Raw genomic sequence first — 20,909 nt, forward strand, 5'->3', positions numbered from 1 at the left:
CATTTTATATTTATGTGTACGTATATATATATATACATACATATATATATATATATATATATATGTATGTATTATATATATACACGCTTAAGTGCACATATGTGTGTGCGTATGTCATTTTTTTCCTGCGCTAATATAGAAAAGCTATATAAAAAATGTACATTCACAACATAGGCTATAAAAAAGAACTAGAATTAAATGGTTCAATTGCCTATTATTTCTGCACTCATGAGGCCTTTTTTTTTTTAACTCAACATTTGTAGGAATATCGTTTTCATGAACGCTCTAAAGAAAAAAAAACCAAAAAAAAAATTAAGAATTATATTCATATATGCATACATATATATATATATATATATATACTTATGTGTGTATGCTTATTATGATTTATTAAATATATATGCCTCTTTTGGCAAATATTTAAATTTATACAGGACGAGTCGTACCATACACAAATGAGTATCTTATATATATTTTGTATATATATAAGTATTTTGTATGTATATATATTTACATGAACTTTTTAGGCTATTGTGTGTGCAAGTGTATTCTCTTTATAAGAAGGGTAAGCATATGAACACGCAGAAAAAAAAAAAAAAAATAATACTATGTTTCTGTTATGTATACATAACAAGAAAACTAAAAAAATTGGTCTGTTAAAACTGTTTTGTTTGTTTAATTTCGCACACAGCTTATTTTTGAACACATTTCGTAAATAAAATAGTTTTTAATCTATAAGCAAAAAAAAAAAAAAAAAAAAAAAAAAAAAACTCAATGATATAAGGTTATAGTTCAAAAAAAATAATCAAATGATTGTAACGTATTTACCGTTTTTTCCTTTTCCTTATTCTTTTTTTTTTTTTTATTTTGGAATGTAATTTATACTGTAAGTTAAGGAATAAACAATTTTCCTTTATAATTTTGTTTTAACAAAAACTTAGCTTTGTGTTTACAGTGACCAAATAAAAGCAATAATACAGATGAAATAAATTAGCAGCATAAATGTTTTTTATGGGCTTAAAAAAAATACGCTAAAATTGTATTATATGTACAAATTGAAGCTAAAATGATAAAGCGTAATTTTAATATAATTAACATGTGTTTTTTTGTGCATTCCTTTCATCGTATGTATTTTAACGTAAATATATATATGTATATTTGTGCTTATATACGTATGTATATAAGTATGTATATTTGTGTGTATGTACATATGTACATAAGTATGTATATTTGTGTGTATATACATATGTACATAAGTATGTATATTTGTGTGTGTACACATATGTATATAAGTATGTATATTTGTGTGTATATACATATGTATATAAGTACGTATATTTGTGTGTGTATATGTATGCATATACGTGTGTATATAATAGTGTTTACATGTACAAAGGTTCACGCGAAATATAAGAAACGTTTTATCACCAAGTTTATCGTGAAATCTTAAACGTCGACATATGAAAAGGCGTAACCTTCTCGTAACTTATGTTGTCATTGAAGTACTTATGCAGGAAGAGTAAACACAAATTAAAAAGGAACTGTTTCGTAATAATTATGTACTGTTCAGGATATTCTTTTTTTTAACCATAAATCCTTTTTCTTTTTTCAAATGGATATACACACTGTCGTGGTTTAAAGTTTTAAAAAAATAATAAGGCCACATAATATTATTCTATATTCATCTTCAAAAGATGAATGTAATAATTGAAGAAAAAAGCATTTTCATACCTACAGCGTTTTGTTCTCTTATACGCTTTTTCCCGGGTGAACGACATACATATAAACATATATGTTAAATTATGAAGCCAAATAATCCTAACAAAATATATTACTGTAAAAATTTTGCAAAATGGGTCATTCCATTTGGTAAATAACTACTTTGTTTAATTAGTATATGTAATGCCCACATATAATATATTTATATGCACAAACAATATATCGTAAAAAAGATGTAAAAATTAATTTTTTAGTACACCCACAAATGTTATTTACCTGTGCTCTTCTCATATTGGTAAAAAGCCACGCACATATATAATTTTCGAAAAGTTGGCAACCTGCTATTATATATTGCAGGGCGAAATAATATTTTAATGTTGTTTCCTAAATGGAGATTAATAGGCTTCGTCATATATGCACAAAGCATACGCGCTCATACATATACGTATATATATACAAAAACATGTATATATATATATATATATAATATACATGTAGTTGCCTGTAGAAATAGGTAATTGTTGAAAAACGAAATTTTCTTATTTATTCGGGCTTTGTATTCTAACCTATCTTTTTGTTAAAAAAAAAAAATTCCTTTTTTAAAGCGTAATGTAAATATAAAAATGAACATATATTTCATGCCATAAATGTTTTTATTAACAAACAAGAATTTCTAAAATTTTCCCATTCTTTGATTATATACTCATATATTTTTACATATATAAACATATACATATATATAATATATATATTTATACCAATTTGAATTGAAAGCGCTTTTTTTTCATTTCTTTTTAAATAATGGGATCTCTCACTTATATTTTTCTACTTAATCTGTTAAATGTCGTAAAAATGGGAAGAAAAAAAAAAAAAATTTTCATAACATTACAATTAATCATTAAGCACTTAAACAATTTTTTTATTCTTCACAACAAATTAAATATGCACATATATTTAAAATGTGCTATATAGCTACGTTTATGAGCATGATTCGTATACATATATAGTAACATACATATATTATATATATATATGTATATATAAAATTACGCGCATGTTCACGTCACTATAACCCATCTTTGCGAAATAATTTTTTTGATCTTTTGCAAAAAAAAATTGTTTAAAAAAAATCCTATTAAAATTGTATACGTATGTAAACATATAGAAATAATAGAAGAATAATTTTTTTATGATATTAAACACTTAAAAAAATAAAAAGATACTATATTTACTTTTTACAGGAAATAATCTTTTTTATTTTTCCTTTTTAAAAAAATGCATAGCATTAACAGTGTAGCCTATGTAAATATATATATATATGTACATACATGAGAGTATACGTATAAATATGCATACGTATGTATATATAATATATATGCATATATATAAGTAAAATTCATACTTAAATATTCGCGCATGAACTAAACTTTTTTTTGTTTTTATTTTTGCTTTTGTTATCACATTTTCTCCTTTTCAAAAATGTTTTTGTTAAATAACACGAATGAGGAATCCCCCAAAGAAATATTGCTAAACGAGTTGAAGTATAAAGTTAGGGTTTTAGCAGGCATTGTATTTGTCATTAGGTCAGTTCCAATGGTCATTAGTTTATTTAGCAAGAGAGCAGATTGAAAAGGGGGTAAAAAAAAAAAAAAATATAGGAGAAAAAGGAAAAAAATTAAAAAAAAGAAATTAAAGCTATATAACATAAAGTAAACAAAATAAAGCTGCAGCTCTGAGGCTACATATTACGGCATAATGGTAAAATGAACGTATACACAAAAGTAGATAGATACCACTGTACTGTTTACCATACTTATATGTATACGTATTTATATATATGTATATAGCTACATGCCCTTTTAATAAAATTTTAGGTAAAAAGTGTATGCGTAAATTTATACATTTATATGTGTTTATTTGTTTATACATTTGAAATGAAAGATGAATGCTGAGAAAAGGTATGTTATTATATCTAAGTGAAAGCAAGAAGACTTAAATATATGCGCATAATTCTATATAACATGCATTTATTTTAACGAGATTGTTAAAAAGTTGCATTGAAAATGGAGTAAAAAGTACGTTAAAAACAGCGTTAATAATAATGTTAAAATAGCGCTAAAAATTACGTAAAAATAGCGTAAAAATTACGTAAAAATAGCGTAAAAATTACGTAAAATTAGCGTAAAAATTACGTAAAATTAGCGTAAAAATTACGTAAAATTAGCGCTAAAAATTATGTAAAATTAGCGCTAAAAATTACGTAAAATTAGAGTTAAAAATAACATTCATGCACTTCAGTTACATATAGGCTTTTTTTAAAGAGTAGACGAAGGGGGACAATCAAGTGTTTATGTTCAATACATTTTTATAATTCATACGGTATTTATTTTATCGTCATGTGCATTTTTATATTTTACCTTCACGTATATACATAATACATATGTAACAGTTGCATGAGAAAAGATATATATAAAAATATTTCCACTATTTTTATGATTTTTTTTTTTTTTTTTTTCATATTGTGTTTACCGCCATAATTATATTTTTTAATAAAACCCGAAAGGAGAGAAAAAAAAAAAAAAAAAAACCAAAAAAGAAGAAAAAAAAAAAAAAAAAAAAAAAAAGAAAAAAAACAAAAAAAGGAAAAACAAAAAAACAGAAAAACAGAAAAACAGAAAAACGGAAAAACGGAAAAACGGAAAAACTGAGAAATAAAAGTGAAAAAACAAATTAGAAAAACAAAACAGAAAATATTAATTTTAATTTTGTGAGAATATTGTACATAAATAATTATGCAAATTTGTTATAATTTTTTTTTGAATATTAATTTATTCTGATTTTTATAATATATTAATTTGTAAATATATTACATGAATATGTTTTATATATATATATAAACATTTATTTAAACGAATTTTATATATACAATAAATACAGGGAATCAATACTGCAACGTGTAGCAACTCCTTTTTTTGTTTTTCTCTATATTTGACCTTTAACTTTTAACAGTAAATTAAGAATGAGTATTTTACTGGTGAAATTATTTTGAACTAAATTGTTTTTTTTAAATGCAATTTTGAATTGTTTGTATTTTTAAGTAAAGATATGCAAAAGTAACGTAGGTTAACAGATTTATTCCCAAAAAAGATACAAATTGATGACACAAAATTATGAACGAGTTAATATAAAAATGGGAAGTGTACATGCAAAAGCACAATAATGTAAAAACAAATTGCGCTTTTTCACAGCACGCGTGTGCAAGTGTATTTTACATATTTGCATTTTCACAAATATATATATTACGTATGTATGCCTGTATATACGTACATGTGCATATATATTTATGCATAGAAACATAATTAGCTCATCCATTCCAATGTATACACAAAAAAATTGAGTTTAGACGGCATATTAATTACAGAAGTTTAGCTTAACTGTTATCCATATACAGTAATTTTGCCTATCCTTCAAGATAAGTATATAAACGCGCGCACATTTATATGCCCTATATATGTATATATTTATGCACGTATATATGTATGTATCACTTTATGTTCATGTGCATGTACAAAACGCATAGTAAGACGAGTACCGTTGCCGCTGTTTCTAGAAATCGTTACGATGGATGATTATGAATGCAATTACAGATACGACCTAGAAAATTATAGCAGTAACTTTGGTGAGAATATTATGTGTTACAATGAATCAAATTATGTTAATGGAAATAGGGAGTACAATAATTTTGAAAATGACTTCTGTTTCTTTGGTGATACTATAGAAGAAGATAGTAAAGAAGAAAAAGATTGTGAATATATAAATACAAAAAGTAATCAGAATAATTTAAAAATTTCAAAGGAATTAAGTATCTCTCCTAATAATAATAGCTCAAATTTTAAGAAAAGAAAAGTTATTAATGATTCTTCTCATAAAGGCAATAAAAAATTAAAAAAAAATGACCTGTGTATAGTTTGTATGCAAAACGAGAGAAAGTATAAATTTACATGCTGCTATGAATATTATTGTTCAGTACCCTGTTTCAATAAGCACAATCAGAAAGAGTGTTTGGACCAGAGAAGGAAAAAACTGTGCATGTTACAGGTAGAAAGTATGAATGGGGATTCTACGTCGACTCCTACTGCTACTCTTGCTGCGACAACTTATAGTAATAACGATAATTTTTTTTTTGCCTATTATGAACAAAATGAGCAGTCCCCATGTCCAGATTATATACAGAGTGAATGCCTTACTAACGAGCAAAAGCACAAATTAAAGGAAGACCTAGCTTTAAAACTACTCCTAAAAAACAATTACGTGCGTTCAGTTTTTAAACAGTTTTCCTTATCAAATGACAAGATCTCTTATCTCTCCCATTACATAAATGATCCCACAGTTGTGCAAGTGATTGACCAAATAATGAAGACGATCGAAAGTTAATCCACAGAAAAGGGGTAAAGAAGCGCGTAAATGAAGGAGCAGGTAGTCAGATATATAGGAAAATGGACAGATGCGTAAATAAGACAGAGGCCCATAAATGCCAAGCGTGACTCATATCTGTCTGCATGTGCAAGCACATTTGCGTATTCATTAAATTTTTATTTGTTAATTTTTTTTTTTTTTTTTATTTTAAATGCGCGTTTTTAAATTAGAAATAAATAAAAAAAAAAAAAAGAAATACGCGCACTTGTAAACATAAGTCTTTACATACATTTTTGCGTCTATTAAAAACATTTCTTTTTCTTTAAATAAGTTTTTTATAATCAAAGCAAAATGGAATATATAAAATAAAATAAACAAAAAAGACACAAATAACGAAGGAAAAATACGATGAACACATATTACGAAACTAGTGAAATATTATTAGCACTACTTCGAAACGACATTTGTGTAGCTTGTCCTTTTCAACTTGTTCAATCTCTTAAATGCCATGGCGGTTGAGTCATTACTATTGAAACTGCTACAACTGCTATTGTCATCATTGAGATCTGCGTAATTTTTTGCACTTTCATAATCATTTAGACTAGATGAAGAAGGCTCATTTTCTGGGCTGTCTTCACTTGAGGTTATATTTAATTTCTCTAACATATGTTTGATATCAGTATTGTTATTATTAGTAGTAGTATTAACATAGTCATGATGATCATTTTTCTTTTCCGCATTTTTGATATGTTCCCCACTATCACCTACATATGTGGAATAATCTTTATCGTGATATAACACCGTTTCATCGCTATTTCTTGTAGTAAAGTTAAGCGCATGGTTATTATTCATAACACTATTATCATTGGGAATCGATTTAATATGTGTCTTATTTTTATTAATATAATTTTCATCTCTGTCCATACAACTATTACGGCTAATATCGAGTAGACTATCATTGGCATCAGCAAATTCTTCCAGTATGTTTTTAACCTGTGCATTATTATAGCCATCACTTTCGTTACTCCGTCTAGCTGTATTTTTAACGAGTCCCTTGTAGTTTGCACTGCCGCCATTCCGCCACAAGTCTGTATTAGCTTCACCCCGTTGCAAGCCTACACTAACCTCACTAGCGCGCAAGCTTGCATAGTTACAATTATTATTATTGTTAATACTGTCAATATTGTTAACTCTGTCAATATTGTTAACTCTGTCAATATTGTTAACTCTGTCAGTATTAACTCTGTCAGTATTAACTCTGTCAATATTGTTAACTCTGTCAATATTGTTAACTCTGTCACTATTGTTAACTCTGTCAATATTGTTAACTCTGTCAATATTGTTAATATTGCTAATACTGTTACAGTTTATCTGGTCGAGGATCTCTTGCTTGGTCATCTCCCCTTCATTATCTATACCCCTCGGAATTAAAGGATACGAAAAGCTCCTGGAAGGTAGTGTTCCGATATAATTAGCGTAATCCTCGATGATTTCCTCGTAGATATATTCCTCCTTTAATTCCTCTATCTCCTTTACATTGAGCAAATTCCCTCCATTTGTACGACTACTGCTTTGAGTTTGTTTTTCATTTTCGATATCATTTTCATTTTCCTTTTTTTTTCCATTTTCGTCTTCTTTACCCTGGATCTCCCCCTCGTTTCCGTTTCTCACGATATACCCCTTTTTAATAAAGTAACTTTTAATTTCTTCAATTTTTTTGTCTATACATTCTTTAATCATTTCACAGTATCTTATTTCATTTTTTGACTTAATGATATCAGGAGAATGCATAGAAAAATTTATTAAGACGTAGAATATTTTCAAATCTTTAATGGTTGTATTTACATTGGTAAGTATGCTCTTAAGAAATATGGTAAAAGTTTTATGTTCACCTTCTTCTTTATTATTTTGGAACTTTTCCATTTCTTTTTCAAATTCCTTTTCATACTCCTTTTCTATTTCTCTATCTATTTGTTCCTTTTTATCATTTTGTATATCTTGTGTGTTTGTTTTTTTCTTCCTCCCTCTTTTTTTTATATCCTTATTTTCGTAGGATTTGTTTTTTTCAAAATTTTTTAAATCGTTCAAATCATGAAAAAGATATATTTGAATAATTTTAAAAACAAGCTCTATAATCTTAGACTTGTTTGTTAGAGCTACTCCTTTTTCTATTATAATTAAAAGGATCCACTTAATATACTTTACAAAATTAGCGACTAAGAATTGAATATTTGCCTTATGTAATATAGTGAAAATCATAAATGTTAAGATATTCGTAAAATTAATGGTTTTGAGTTTATATTTTAAAACCCCTTCACACGTTTTCAAAATTACTTCTTCAAGAGTATAATGAAAGACTAGTAAGTTCGTTTCACTCATAGAAGGATACATAGAAAAGACAGAGAATAAAAATAATTTGTCATGGGAATTAATATTTGTAATAGTGCATGTGCTAATTTTCTTAAAATCTTGAACACAATTATATGTTGATGGTGAAATTAGAAAGCACATTTCAAATAAAGCCCTTAATCTGTTTGATGAAATCTTCATTAATTTATATATTTCTTCATTAGACAGTTTGTAGATATAATTTCCTAAATATTCAGTCAGCAATAATTTACAAAAAACTCTTAAACATATTGATTGGATGTATTTACTTGTATTTATTGTACCCATTAGATAATTCCATATATTTTCAACAGCATATATTATTAGTTCATCATTATATAAATTAGGATGAGTCATTAAAAGATCACCTAACACACATATATATATCTCACATCTTAATGTATTTATTTCTAACTTTTCTAGTAGTACTTTATATTCATACCATGCGTTCTGATTAGTGGCAAAGTAATTCAACAAACATTCATTTGGTGGATTGTAGTCATAAAATATATAACTACTAATACCATCATCCTCCTCATTATTATTACATTTATAAGTATTACCACTGTTAATATTACTATTACTATTATAATTTTCAGCTTTCCCGTAATTCCCCTCTTCATTTGATATATTCCTGTTACCAATCTGCCCCTTATCACCTACTACTACCAAATCAATATTTGCTTTACTATAAATACTAGGATACACATTCGAATGAATACGCTCAATATGTAAAAGACAATTATTTAAAACTTCACATGTATCTACAATTGCAGTTTTGTATGCATAAATTTGCTTCTTCAACTCATCATCATTACTGATAAACATACACCAGTTTCCTAAACATTTAGAAACAATGATATCATAAAATTGATCTTCTATTTCCTTATCATCCCATTCTGGCATAATAGAACAACAGAAATTTAATGCTGGTAATAATAATTCATTTGGAAATTCCCTAAGTGCCGAGTCGAAAGAACAATGAGATTTACTTTTACATAAGAAACATTCTAATATGAATAATATACGAAGCCACCTCCTTTTTAGCTCAAGTCGAAGCAAACTAAGCATAGTTATTTGTTTTAAAAATATTTCTGTGTGCAATCGTATCTGTTCGTGGAACGCTGAAATGGTGGTGGATTCATCATTGCCATATGTTTCGATGTTGTTGATACTCCCTCCGTTTTTTGTTCCGTCTCCTGACCAAACCTCATCCATGTGTGGGGCAGATGCATCCACAGGCGTAGTAGCCTCGTACCCACACGGAACAGTCTCATTTCCCCTTTCCTTTTCCATCTCAGTTAGATCCTTGATCTTGGCCTCAGTGACATCCAACTTATGCTGCATTTTCTTGCACAAAACTAATAAATGCTCAATGGATAAGGTATTTAAATTTTTTTTTCTTATTATGTCAAATATTGTATCATTTTCTACATTCATTATGTTGTTAAACACTAAAGTTAAAGGATTCTTATCCTGCTTCTCATTTCTCATTATATTTTTATTTAGTTTTTTTTCCTCCTCCATTAAGTTAATATTCGTATGTATAAATTCATTTTCATTTTCTGTATTTTCAAATGGCTCTTTTATATCAGATATAATACTTAGTATTTGATTGGTTAAGTTAATTTCTATATCATTTCTATCATCATTTTTGTTTTTAATATATATCATTTGTCTTAATAACTCTAAACAAGCATATATATAACTATTACTTAACCAATATGCACATGTCACATGCCCCTTTTGCAGTTTGTAATAATTTACACCGGTATTATTCAACATACATTTAATGATAACTTCCCTCAATGGGCCTCTTAACAAGACTGTTGAACAACATTGTAATATTTTATCCACCTGATATGTCTCTATGATATCCAAGTATTTGCATATGAGCAATAAATTTTTAATGTTGCATATGTAATTGTAGTTTTCGTTTATGTTATCTTCATTTATCAGCACGCTCTCCAGAGTGTTTGCGTCATCATTCGCATTTCCACTTGTGCTATTTCCACCTCTACTACTAGTGTTTGAGCCATCATATCGAACGGACTTGTCTACTCCCTCTAGGGGTAACTTGCTCACCTTTACTGTACTATAGTATATGCACTTATCACAGTACTCGTCATCAAAAATAGAGCTTTCTATAAACTTCTTTTTCCTTTGTTCTTCCAATGTTTTCATGTCGATCTTATTTTTGCCACATGAACAAAACAAGTTCTGATTGTCCGCTTGATCAGTTTCATTATTCTCAACACAGTTGATATAATTCTTTCTGTTGTAGTATAATTTTTCATTAAATTTACTAAGGTGCAAATAATAATAAATACAGTTAATTACTTGTAACGCGTCGATTTTTTCCTTCTCTTGCTCGTCCGAAAAATGTTGAACATATACCCTCAGAATATATAGCTCTGCAGCATTCAGAGAAAATAAATTGTTTATGCAGTAGTTAAACCACACGTCGTTGTAGGGGCTCTCATCAACGTTATCGTTAGCACTCACATTCATGTTATAGTCACCTGTGTCCTTTGTGTTACTGCTCAAATTGTAGTTAACACTGTCTTTCTCTATATAATTATCTCTATCATGTGCATTATCCTTTATGTTTGCACAGGTATCGTGGACCCCATATTTTACTTGCTCATCCTCATCCACGAAACCAATCTGTTCAGAGCCCTTTTTGATATCAGTAAAATCTATGGATACATTTCTTATAATCCCTTTTCTAATATGAGTCAAATGAACTTTACATATTTGTTCTACTATGATATCATTATCTATATCACTATTTATAAGGTGTAACAATAAATTTTCAATTTTATCATCAAACATTTGAACCCAGTGGATGATCATGCTATAGCAGCTTTCTCTTACTGACTTGTCTTTATCATTTAGTCCACAAAGTAATAACTCAAATTTCATATCCGAGGGTATATAAAAATAAAAATTTTTTAATTTTTCATATACACTTACTCGTACATTATGATTTATATCATTTATTCTAACTAAAAAATTTTTTAGAACTATTAAATATTCATATGTATTATTATTAGTGTTGGTACTATTCGTTGTGGTAGTAGTAGCAGTATTATTCATATTTACATTACTGTCTTCTACACACATTGATATATTTTTTATAGCATTAATTCGGACAACATTATGAGAGTCGTCTAAACATTTCAAGTAACTAGCTCTTGTATTAAAATCTTGAAAGGGCTCTAGTATATTCAAACATAACACTCGAATATTATGATCCTTATCATTTAGTAAGGATAAAAATATATTCACATGTTTTTTGCATAATTTATTTGAAACATCAATTTGTAATGCACATGCTTTTTTAACTAATGCTTTTATAATTTTACATAAATTTATTCGTTGTTTCTTGTCTTTAAGAAATATATTATCTAATAATCTATTCCACAATTTTGTAACGAGTTCATATTCTTGATTGCTATTAGTGTTATCACTATAGTTCGTACATTTCTTTTTTTTTTTTCTACTACTCTCACATAGTAATATATCACAGTAATATAATATATCAAATAAGAAGTCCATAATATTATTAAAATTTTCATCCTTAGCATTACTTTTTATAATCTTTAAAAGAACCCTTGAGCATAATTCATATATACAGTATTCGTTGATATATCTCTTATATTCAATATCATATATATTACCTTTTATTATATTTTTTAATATATCTTTTATATAGGAAAATCCGGTTTCACTATCGTATTTATTTGTATACACATAATGTATTGTTCTTATGATATTTTTTATGTGAATATTTTCATTTCGAATTTTTAAGTTCATCAAGTTAGGCACACTACGGTCATTTGCTCCTTTCAATCTCTCTTCTTGATTTCTTTCATTCGTCTTTTTCAGCTTATACGATTTCATCATTTTGCCTCATTTTTTTCTCGAACGAAAAGTAGTGCAATTTTTCGACTCAATAAAACTGCGATTGCGATGGTGATTGTGTCTGTGAATGTTTATAAACTAGTGGCCATGAGAACAAGCAGATATATATGTATATATATATATGCACACGTACATGCACATATATACGCACGTGTATAGGTACATCTATAAGTACAAATAAATACGCTATAACACAACTACTTCACGCTTATTCTACTGCACATCCTTTCATCGTTGCCCCTTTGGGCGTTACCTTTAATTATCATGTATGGTAAAAACAAGAGCAAACTTCGATTTGAATTACAAAAAAGGGTAAAAAAACAAATATAACATACTAGGAGCCAGCATATACGCAAATATATTTATGTACATATATATGTGTATAAATCTATGCGTACATTCCAGCGGAGTTCTAAATGCATTTAAGCTAAATTATTTTACACATTTTCAGTATAGTACAGGGGGGATAAGAAAAGGCCCCTACAATTTCGTAGTACGGCAAAAAATTAGCGCATTTAAATATATACATGTAAATATATATATATATGTATATATATTCTCATGTACACACGTACTTTATGAATGTATAAATGTAAACGTTTATAATACTCATACGTCGCACATATATTACTTTACACTACATACATACGCACATGTACAATATACGTATGTATATGCGTACGAGACTATTTTTTAACTTTTGTCCGTTACAAATTCTCAAATTTAAATTCTCTTCAAAATGATGAATCGAATGCACAAAAAAGGAGAAGTAAAAATTTAAGCTGTACATATATATATATGTGCATATATATGCGTATGCGCGCGTTTTAAAACTTCATTTTTTTTTTTTTTTTTTTTTTTTGTAAAATTGGTAATCCTTAGCAATAATTTTGCTATTTTTACTATTCGCTTTTTTAATTTATTTTTAGCAGTTTTAATTTATTTAATCAGTTATTTAAAAACAGATTTTTTTTTCTTTTTTTTATATAAAAACACATGACAAAAATATCGAATGTATAATGTATGTGGCAGTTAAATGCAAATTCATCAGCTTGTTATATACGTATTTATGTGCATAACGTATGCATAATAAACGTGTACCTGGCGCTTAGGTAAGCAATTGCGCTGATTGTCAAACGCGAAAGATGTTATATCAGTATGTATATATATAAGATACATATATATGTACATATATATGCATAACCATTTATGTATACCCATTTTTGTATACCCATTTATACATATTTCCATGAAAACACAACAAAAGTTATTCATTACTTTCCCGTGTGTTTTTTTATGGGAAAAAAAAACGTTTACAAATTAAAAAAAAAAAATGCCATAGTTGTACACAAAAAAAGGGTTTTCATACCACACGGATGTATAAATATCCACATACGAATACATGCATATAAATATATATAAATATATACACATAAATACATATAAATATATACATATACATACATATAAATATATACATATAAATACATACATATAAATACATACATATAAATGCATACATATAAATACATACATACATATAAATACATACATACATATATATACATACATATATATACATACATATATATTTATAGACATAAACATACGTACGTATGAGCTTACTCCATGTACGTTTATATCATGAACTGAAAAATTACTTTTTAAAAACATAACTGAAGATAGACTTTTAAAAAAAGATACAGAATAATAGAGAGGTGTGTACATTGCAAAATTTTAATGCATTTTAATAAACTAATATAATGAAAGCCTTTCTTTTTTTTTTTAAATTCTATTTTAAGTAAAAACTGTTTGTTTTAATCGGTAGTTTAAAAATAAGTATATATTCCCCCAGCTGTCTAGTATAGATATACTACGCGTTTCACTGCATATACGTGTGCTTATAACACCTGCACGTCGAGCGTTCATTCAAACAAGTAACTAAATTTCTTCAATTCAGATGCGAAAAGAATTGTTTGTGCCCACCCGCAGTTTGGACCAAATAGATTTTTTAGCTTCGTATATAATTTTATGTATAAGGATGTTGTCAAAGCTTTTTTCTGAAGTTTTTGAGTATGTATAACAGTTGTCTGCCTTTTCATTTTTGAATTATCACAAAATTGGGAATTCTTTTTTTGGTTATTATTATTTGAGTGTTTTCCATTTTTTGCGTTATTTTTTTCCAGGATAATATTTTCTATTTTTCCAATTTGGTCAGTTTCGTTGTTTTTACCAATTTGGTCAATTTTGTCATTTTTGCCATTTTTGCCATTTTTTCCATTTTTGCCATTTTTTCCATTTTTGCCATTTTTTCCATTTTTGCCATTTTTTCCATTTTTGCCATTTTTTCCATTTTTGCCATTTTTGTCAGTGTTACTCAAAGAATGCGCGATTTTATCATCACCTATGATGTTTTTATAATATTTATAAATAATATCATATATATGTGTATCTATAGGTATACAATCAAATTTGTTCAAACCGAATAGACAAATGCAGTTGGCTACTTTTAAGCCTATACCTGGAAATTGTATTAATTTATTTATGCAATTTTTTGTTTTGTCTTCCTTTTTTAAATCTTCTATCCATTTTTCGCTGCCCATTTTTGTTAATATTTTTGCACTCTCTATAACATAATTACTTCTGTAACCAAAACCTAAATTTCTTAAATCCTCTTCTTTTAATTTAGCTAATATTTGTATGCTTGGGAATTCATAAAAAGTAAACATTTTCATTCCTCTCTCTTCTTTTATCATTGTTTTTAAATTTTCATAAAATATTTTGTTATCATTATTTATAGAATTATTACCTCTACTTTGTCCCTTGTTTGATAGGGGTTTTTCCGCTTTAGTTTCTTCATCAGTATGATTGTTTCTCTGGAATTCTTTCTTCACCTTTAATTTTTGTTCTCTCAGTTTTTCATCTTTCAGCCTTTGCAAGTTTTCCTTCTGAATGCTTATACTTTGGTAGGCACGCTCTTCCGTGTTCATACTTTGGCAAGTGCGCTCTTCCACGTTTCCATTTTGACAATCCTTTTTTGTACCATAACGCTGCTCGGAATTTTCCCTCATGTCATACTTGTAATCCTGTGCACACTTCTCCTTATTTATCATTTTTATAATTATATCTTCGTTTTGAAATATAACAGTGGCAAGAAATTTTCCATAGCGTCTTTTCAAACAGTCAATCATCAAAGTTATCCTCGGAATGTTATTGTTTGTTGAGCACAAAAAGGAGAAAAAAGATTCAGTAGAATCCGTTTTTAATATCCTTAATCCTTTAATTTTATTAGTAATTTCGTTCATTCTTTTATCTTTTTTTCTCCAAATATCAACATGTTTGTTTAAAGGAAAATGCAAATTAAAGAAGTCATGTACATCCTGATAATAATTGCTTGAATAATCTTCTTTATATGTATTGCGTGTACTGTTCATATTCCCTTTTTCATTTTCTAACGGTAATATTTTATATCTATCATAAACACACTGATAAAATATATTGCTGTCTGTTTCTTTAAATAGATATATTTTTTTATTTATTGTTCCTATATATGTGTTATATTCCACTTCACTAAAACAAAATTCTTGACCTATTAATAAGCAGTATCTTAACTGTAAATCATCTGCTTTAACATTTAGTAATTTCCAATTGTTCTCATAATTTTTTATAACATGGATGGACTCATCCACATGAATTAAATTTTTTCTTTCCCAATAATTCTTTGTGATACTTGAATGGGGATTACATATTTTGTTCTTCTCTTCTTTAATTCTTCTTTTGATATGTTTGTTATCCTTTTTTTTACCCACCTCTTTTTCAACATTTTTAGTACTTCCAATATTATTAGTACTGCCAATATTATTAGTACTGCCAATATTATTAGTACCGCCAATATTATTAGTACTGCCAATATTATTAGTACTGCCAATATTATTAGTACTGCCAATATTATTAGTACTGCCAATATTATTAGTACTGCCAATATTATTAGTACTGCCAATATTATTAGTACTGCCAATATTATTAGTACTGCCAATATTATTAGTACTGCCAATATTATTAGTACTGCCAATATTATTAGTACTGCCAATATTATTAGTACTGCCAATATTATTAGTACTGCCAATATTATTAGTACTGCCAATATTATTAGTACTGCCAATATTATTAGTACTGCCAATATTATTAGTACTGCCAATATTATTAATACTGCCAATATTATTAGTACTGCTAATGTATGAACAGTTCATAATTTTTCCATTTGAACTTTTTTTTTTTTTTTTTTTCGTTATTTTATTTTCCACTTTTAAATTGTATTTCCTCTTTGTAATGGTACCCATTTTATTTATTCCTATATGCTCAACTTTGTTGTTATGTTTACAAATATAAATATGCTTCATTAACAAAATCAAAAAAACATGACAAATTTTCATTATCCTTTTGAAAGGAGCAATACACCTAACTATTATTTATTTTATATGCAATTTCATTTTTACGAAAAATGTTACAGGGGGCTAGAGTAAACCGGTGAGTGGGTACTCGCATTTATGGGAAAGAAGTTGCGCAAAGTTAAATTATATGTGTATCTCTAAAATGGATATATATATATATATATATATATATATATATATATATAAATATATGTATGCGAAAGGAAATATATATATTCATTTATATGCAGTATACATGAGCACATGTACACATTCGTTTGTGCGTACTCCCCTGTTCATTGACTTCGAGCTGTTTTACAAAATAGCAGCGTTATCTCTAAGTAAGGTCGAAAATATTTCTACTCATTAACTCCATTAGCTTTCTGAATAAATATTTTTTACCGCTTAAAAGATATCTGTAACCTCTTGAAAAAATTATTAACACAATTGTTCTAATATAATGAATAAAATTAAAAAAAAAAAATTTTGCGAACAAACGTGCTTTTCATTAGTAAGGCACAAATATGTCTTACCTTTGAGCAAACATTTTTTGGAACCATGTAACATAAATTCAAAGTTGATTTTCGTAAAATGAAAATAGTATAATACGACAAAATAAGCAAAACTATTATCGAAATATGGAAAAATTAAAACGTTCCTGCGTTTTTTGACAAATTATTTTTGGGCGTCCCCCTTATGATGATATCATTCCGAAAATTTCACTTGATGTGCATATTATGTTATGCTTTATATTTTTGTAGGGCTATTTTTTTTCCCGTCCTTTTTTTTTTTTTTTTTTTTTTTTCGTTCTTTTTTGTTTTCTTTAGTTTTATACGCAATAGTGTATACTATTTTTAAGTACAATATACACTTGCGCAATTAACAGAAAATATGTTTAATTTTTTACTATTTTGTGCTATATTTTTTTTTTTCTTTTATTTCTTCTATTTCTTTATTCATTTTCTTCCTCCCCTTTATGCAAAATACTTAAACTCCTTCAAAGCTAAGATGTAGGTGATAAACTTCCAATACATTTACTTCTTCTAATACATATATATATATATATATATATATTTTTTTTTTTTTTTTTTTGCCAAACGAAAAAAGAAAAAATGTTATATTTGGAAAAGTTAAACTCTTTTATAGAAAATAAGTATGCTTTGTCTAACTGGAAGAAGAAAAAATTTCTTTGGAGATATAGTTTATATTTTAGTTTTTTTTACATATTACTGTTATGTGGAATGTCCTATACATTAATTGTTAGGCTTTTAATTTCAAGCGAAAGTTTTAGCAATCATTCATGTTCTATATCTACCATTTTATTAGTGAAAAGAATGTATATGGTACTATTAACATTTATAATTTTAATGGGATTTTTGAATTTCTTCTTTTCTCGTTTAACATATTTATATTCGAATTTTACAAATAGCGAATTTTTTAATTTAGGAATTTATTATAAAGTTGTGGGATTTTTAATAAAATACATTTCTTGGATTTTGTCCTTAATATATATCTCTTGGATATCTTTTCTCATAATAAATATTATTACTGTCTTTTTTAACCCACAATTGTGGTGTAGCTTAAAGTATAATACTTATGGAATGGACGCAGTGAACAATTGCCTCTTAGCTAAAAATAAGGACACAGGTATACTTTTCCGTTCTTACATAATATGTATTTCCCCACTTGTGTTAGGAATACAAAGTTCACCTATTGGCTAGGCACTATATATACTTAGCATGTGTTACTGTTATGTTTTGCTGCGTTATACTGTATATTTTACTACGTATTGCTGTCCTTTATTTTGATTCATTCCATCCCGTATCATTACCTTTCATTATTTTTTCTCTTGTTTTTTTTTTTTTTTTTTCATTTTATTTCGTTTTATTATTATTTTTTTTTTTCAATTTATTTCATTTTATTTCGTTTTAGTTATATTTTTTTAATATTCGTTTTATTTCATTTTATTATTATTTTTTTTTTTTTTTTTTTTTTTTTTTTTTTTTTTTTTTTTTTTCATTTAATTTAATTTTTTTTTTTTTTTTTTTTTTTTTTTTTCCTGCTTCCCCTCTCCCGCTGACTTTTTTCTAAGGGTGCGAAATTACAAAAGATGTAATTAATTTGAAGACAAAAGACAGTTGCAACGATTTTATTTTTTTAAAAGCACGAAGCTTTCTCTTTCTAGTGCGTTCTTCACCCAATGTAGTATGTTCATTAAAAGATAAGAAATTATGTGATTCTTTTGTTGATTTTATAAAAAATAAACAAACTTCTTGGACATCCTTTCCAAATTGCGTCGGAAATGTAGATGATTTCACAGAACAACATTTTTTAGATACTTCCGATATGAAAAGTGATGTTTACTTATTTTCAGTGTCTGTTGTTTTTTTCTGGTTTGTTACTACAGTTATATTATTTACACTATTTGTGGTTATAAAGGTAAACACACCTATAGATTCTTCTTTTATTCTCAATGAAGAGAGGTTAAATTTTTTTTTTAAATTTACCCGTATTCTGGACGTATGGAGATGATGCTGTATTTCCATGAACTCTTACCTGTGTAATTTTTTTTTCTTCATTTTCATTAGAGAGGTGTAAGTATTTGTAATGTGCATAAATACATGCGTGACTACATGCATAAGGATATACATATGTTCATACATGTGTGCATAAGTATAAGCCCATACCTACCACCTTTAAGCAAAATAAAAAAGTTTAATTTTTTCTTTTTCCTTTTTTCTTTATGTGACAGTAAAGTGTTACAAAAAAAAAATTTCTCATAAAGTCAAAATGTTACATATACCCTTTATTACAATTTTTCTCTCTTTTATTTTATTTTTTTTTTTTTTGTAATTTGTTTTATACCACTTTTCATTGTTACAAATATTCACTTTAAGAGAAATTTATAAAATGTTCATTAACAATGTTTTTTCATATGATATACTGTTTTACCCAAATTGTAACTCGTTAAAATATGTTGTAAAATAGTTAAATCGTCTGTATATTTATTTAATTTTGGCATATACACCTTTTTTTTTTTTTTTTTTCCTTCTGCTAATGTACGTATTTTTTTCCCAATAAATACATTGTTTCTCCAAGAAAAAGAAAAAGAAAAAAAAAAAAAAAAAATTTTATATAGTAAATATTTATTAACCTCATAAAACCCCCTTCGTTCAAACAATATTTGATTTAAAAAGTTTTACATTCGTGCAATCACTTATTTTATATAAAAAAATATACATATAATACTTGCTTACATGAACACTTTAAATGGGTTTAAAATAAAATAATTAAAATATTCACAAATAATATTATGATAAAGCAAATTATACTATCCGTTTAATTATGCACAAATATGCACTAATCTGTTGCATTAAAAAAAACAGGGATTTTAGGTGCTTGTTGTACATGTGATTTTTATTTGTTACTTATTTTGGTGCGTGGATATGTGAAATTAATTTTTTACGCATATATTTTATGTAGAATTATTCTATTCTAAGCATGCAAATTGTATCGATCTGTTTATTAAGTATACATGTTCATACGTTCCTTCTGATACGTCCTACTTATCTATTATTCCTCCATGTATCAGGATATTTTCTAGTTTTATTGCTTAAATGGTAAAAAATATACATACATGCATACATACGTGCATACATATATACATATATATATATATATATAAATACGTACCCATTCAACATTTTATGCACCGTTGTAAAATAGGACTCATTACGTAAACGAAACATTTACATTGAAAGTTTGCTCTTTTTTTGAGACGCCAATTTTTGAGAATACCTAAATAGATACTCGTGGAAATACTGATAATATGGCAAATTATTATTTAGTACAAATATATCACAAAAAAAGCTTCGGAACTTACAGAGACTAAATTACGCGAAAAAAAAATAAAAGACATTTACACATTAATAACAAGTCATTGAATAATTCCTCCTTATATCTTGGAGTTGTCTTGCGTGAAAACTCGAACTATAAAAAAAAAATTATAAAATAAAAAAAAAATTAAAA

The 20,909-nt window shown here is 27.0% G+C and overlaps 5 protein-coding genes across 5 annotated transcripts; 3 read left to right on the forward strand and 2 right to left on the reverse strand.

Moving 5' to 3' along the window:
- Positions 1-3,198: 3,198 nt before the first annotated feature.
- On the forward strand, positions 3,199-3,348 carry PmUG01_07028300 (conserved Plasmodium protein, unknown function; the record flags this gene model as incomplete). The annotated part of the gene is made up of 1 exon (XM_029004024.1): positions 3,199-3,348. The coding sequence occupies one exon, from the start codon at positions 3,199-3,201 to the stop codon at positions 3,346-3,348; it is 150 nt and encodes a 49-aa protein (XP_028860754.1).
- Positions 3,349-5,340: 1,992 nt separating this feature from the next.
- Positions 5,341-6,153, forward strand: PmUG01_07028400 (conserved Plasmodium protein, unknown function; the record flags this gene model as incomplete). The annotated part of the gene is made up of 1 exon (XM_029004025.1): positions 5,341-6,153. One exon carries the CDS (start codon positions 5,341-5,343, stop codon positions 6,151-6,153), a length of 813 nt encoding a protein of 270 aa, XP_028860755.1.
- Positions 6,154-6,582: 429 nt separating this feature from the next.
- On the reverse strand, positions 6,583-12,432 carry MOP (merozoite organizing protein, putative; the record flags this gene model as incomplete). The annotated part of the gene is made up of 1 exon (XM_029004026.1): positions 6,583-12,432. One exon carries the CDS (start codon positions 12,430-12,432, stop codon positions 6,583-6,585), a length of 5,850 nt encoding a protein of 1,949 aa, XP_028860756.1.
- A 1,943-nt stretch (positions 12,433-14,375) lies between these two features.
- Positions 14,376-16,883, reverse strand: OGG1 (N-glycosylase/DNA lyase, putative; the record flags this gene model as incomplete). The annotated part of the gene is made up of 1 exon (XM_029004027.1): positions 14,376-16,883. The coding sequence occupies one exon, from the start codon at positions 16,881-16,883 to the stop codon at positions 14,376-14,378; it is 2,508 nt and encodes an 835-aa protein (XP_028860757.1).
- Positions 16,884-17,992: 1,109 nt separating this feature from the next.
- PmUG01_07028700 (conserved Plasmodium protein, unknown function) lies at positions 17,993-19,412 on the forward strand (the record flags this gene model as incomplete). Its single annotated transcript, XM_029004028.1, has 2 exons — positions 17,993-18,527; positions 18,973-19,412. 2 exons carry the CDS (start codon positions 17,993-17,995, stop codon positions 19,410-19,412), a joined length of 975 nt encoding a protein of 324 aa, XP_028860758.1.
- Positions 19,413-20,909: the final 1,497 nt, after the last annotated feature.

The sequence above is a fragment of the Plasmodium malariae genome, assembly GCF_900090045.1.
Source record: "Plasmodium malariae genome assembly, chromosome: 7".
Taxonomy (NCBI): domain Eukaryota; phylum Apicomplexa; class Aconoidasida; order Haemosporida; family Plasmodiidae; genus Plasmodium; species Plasmodium malariae.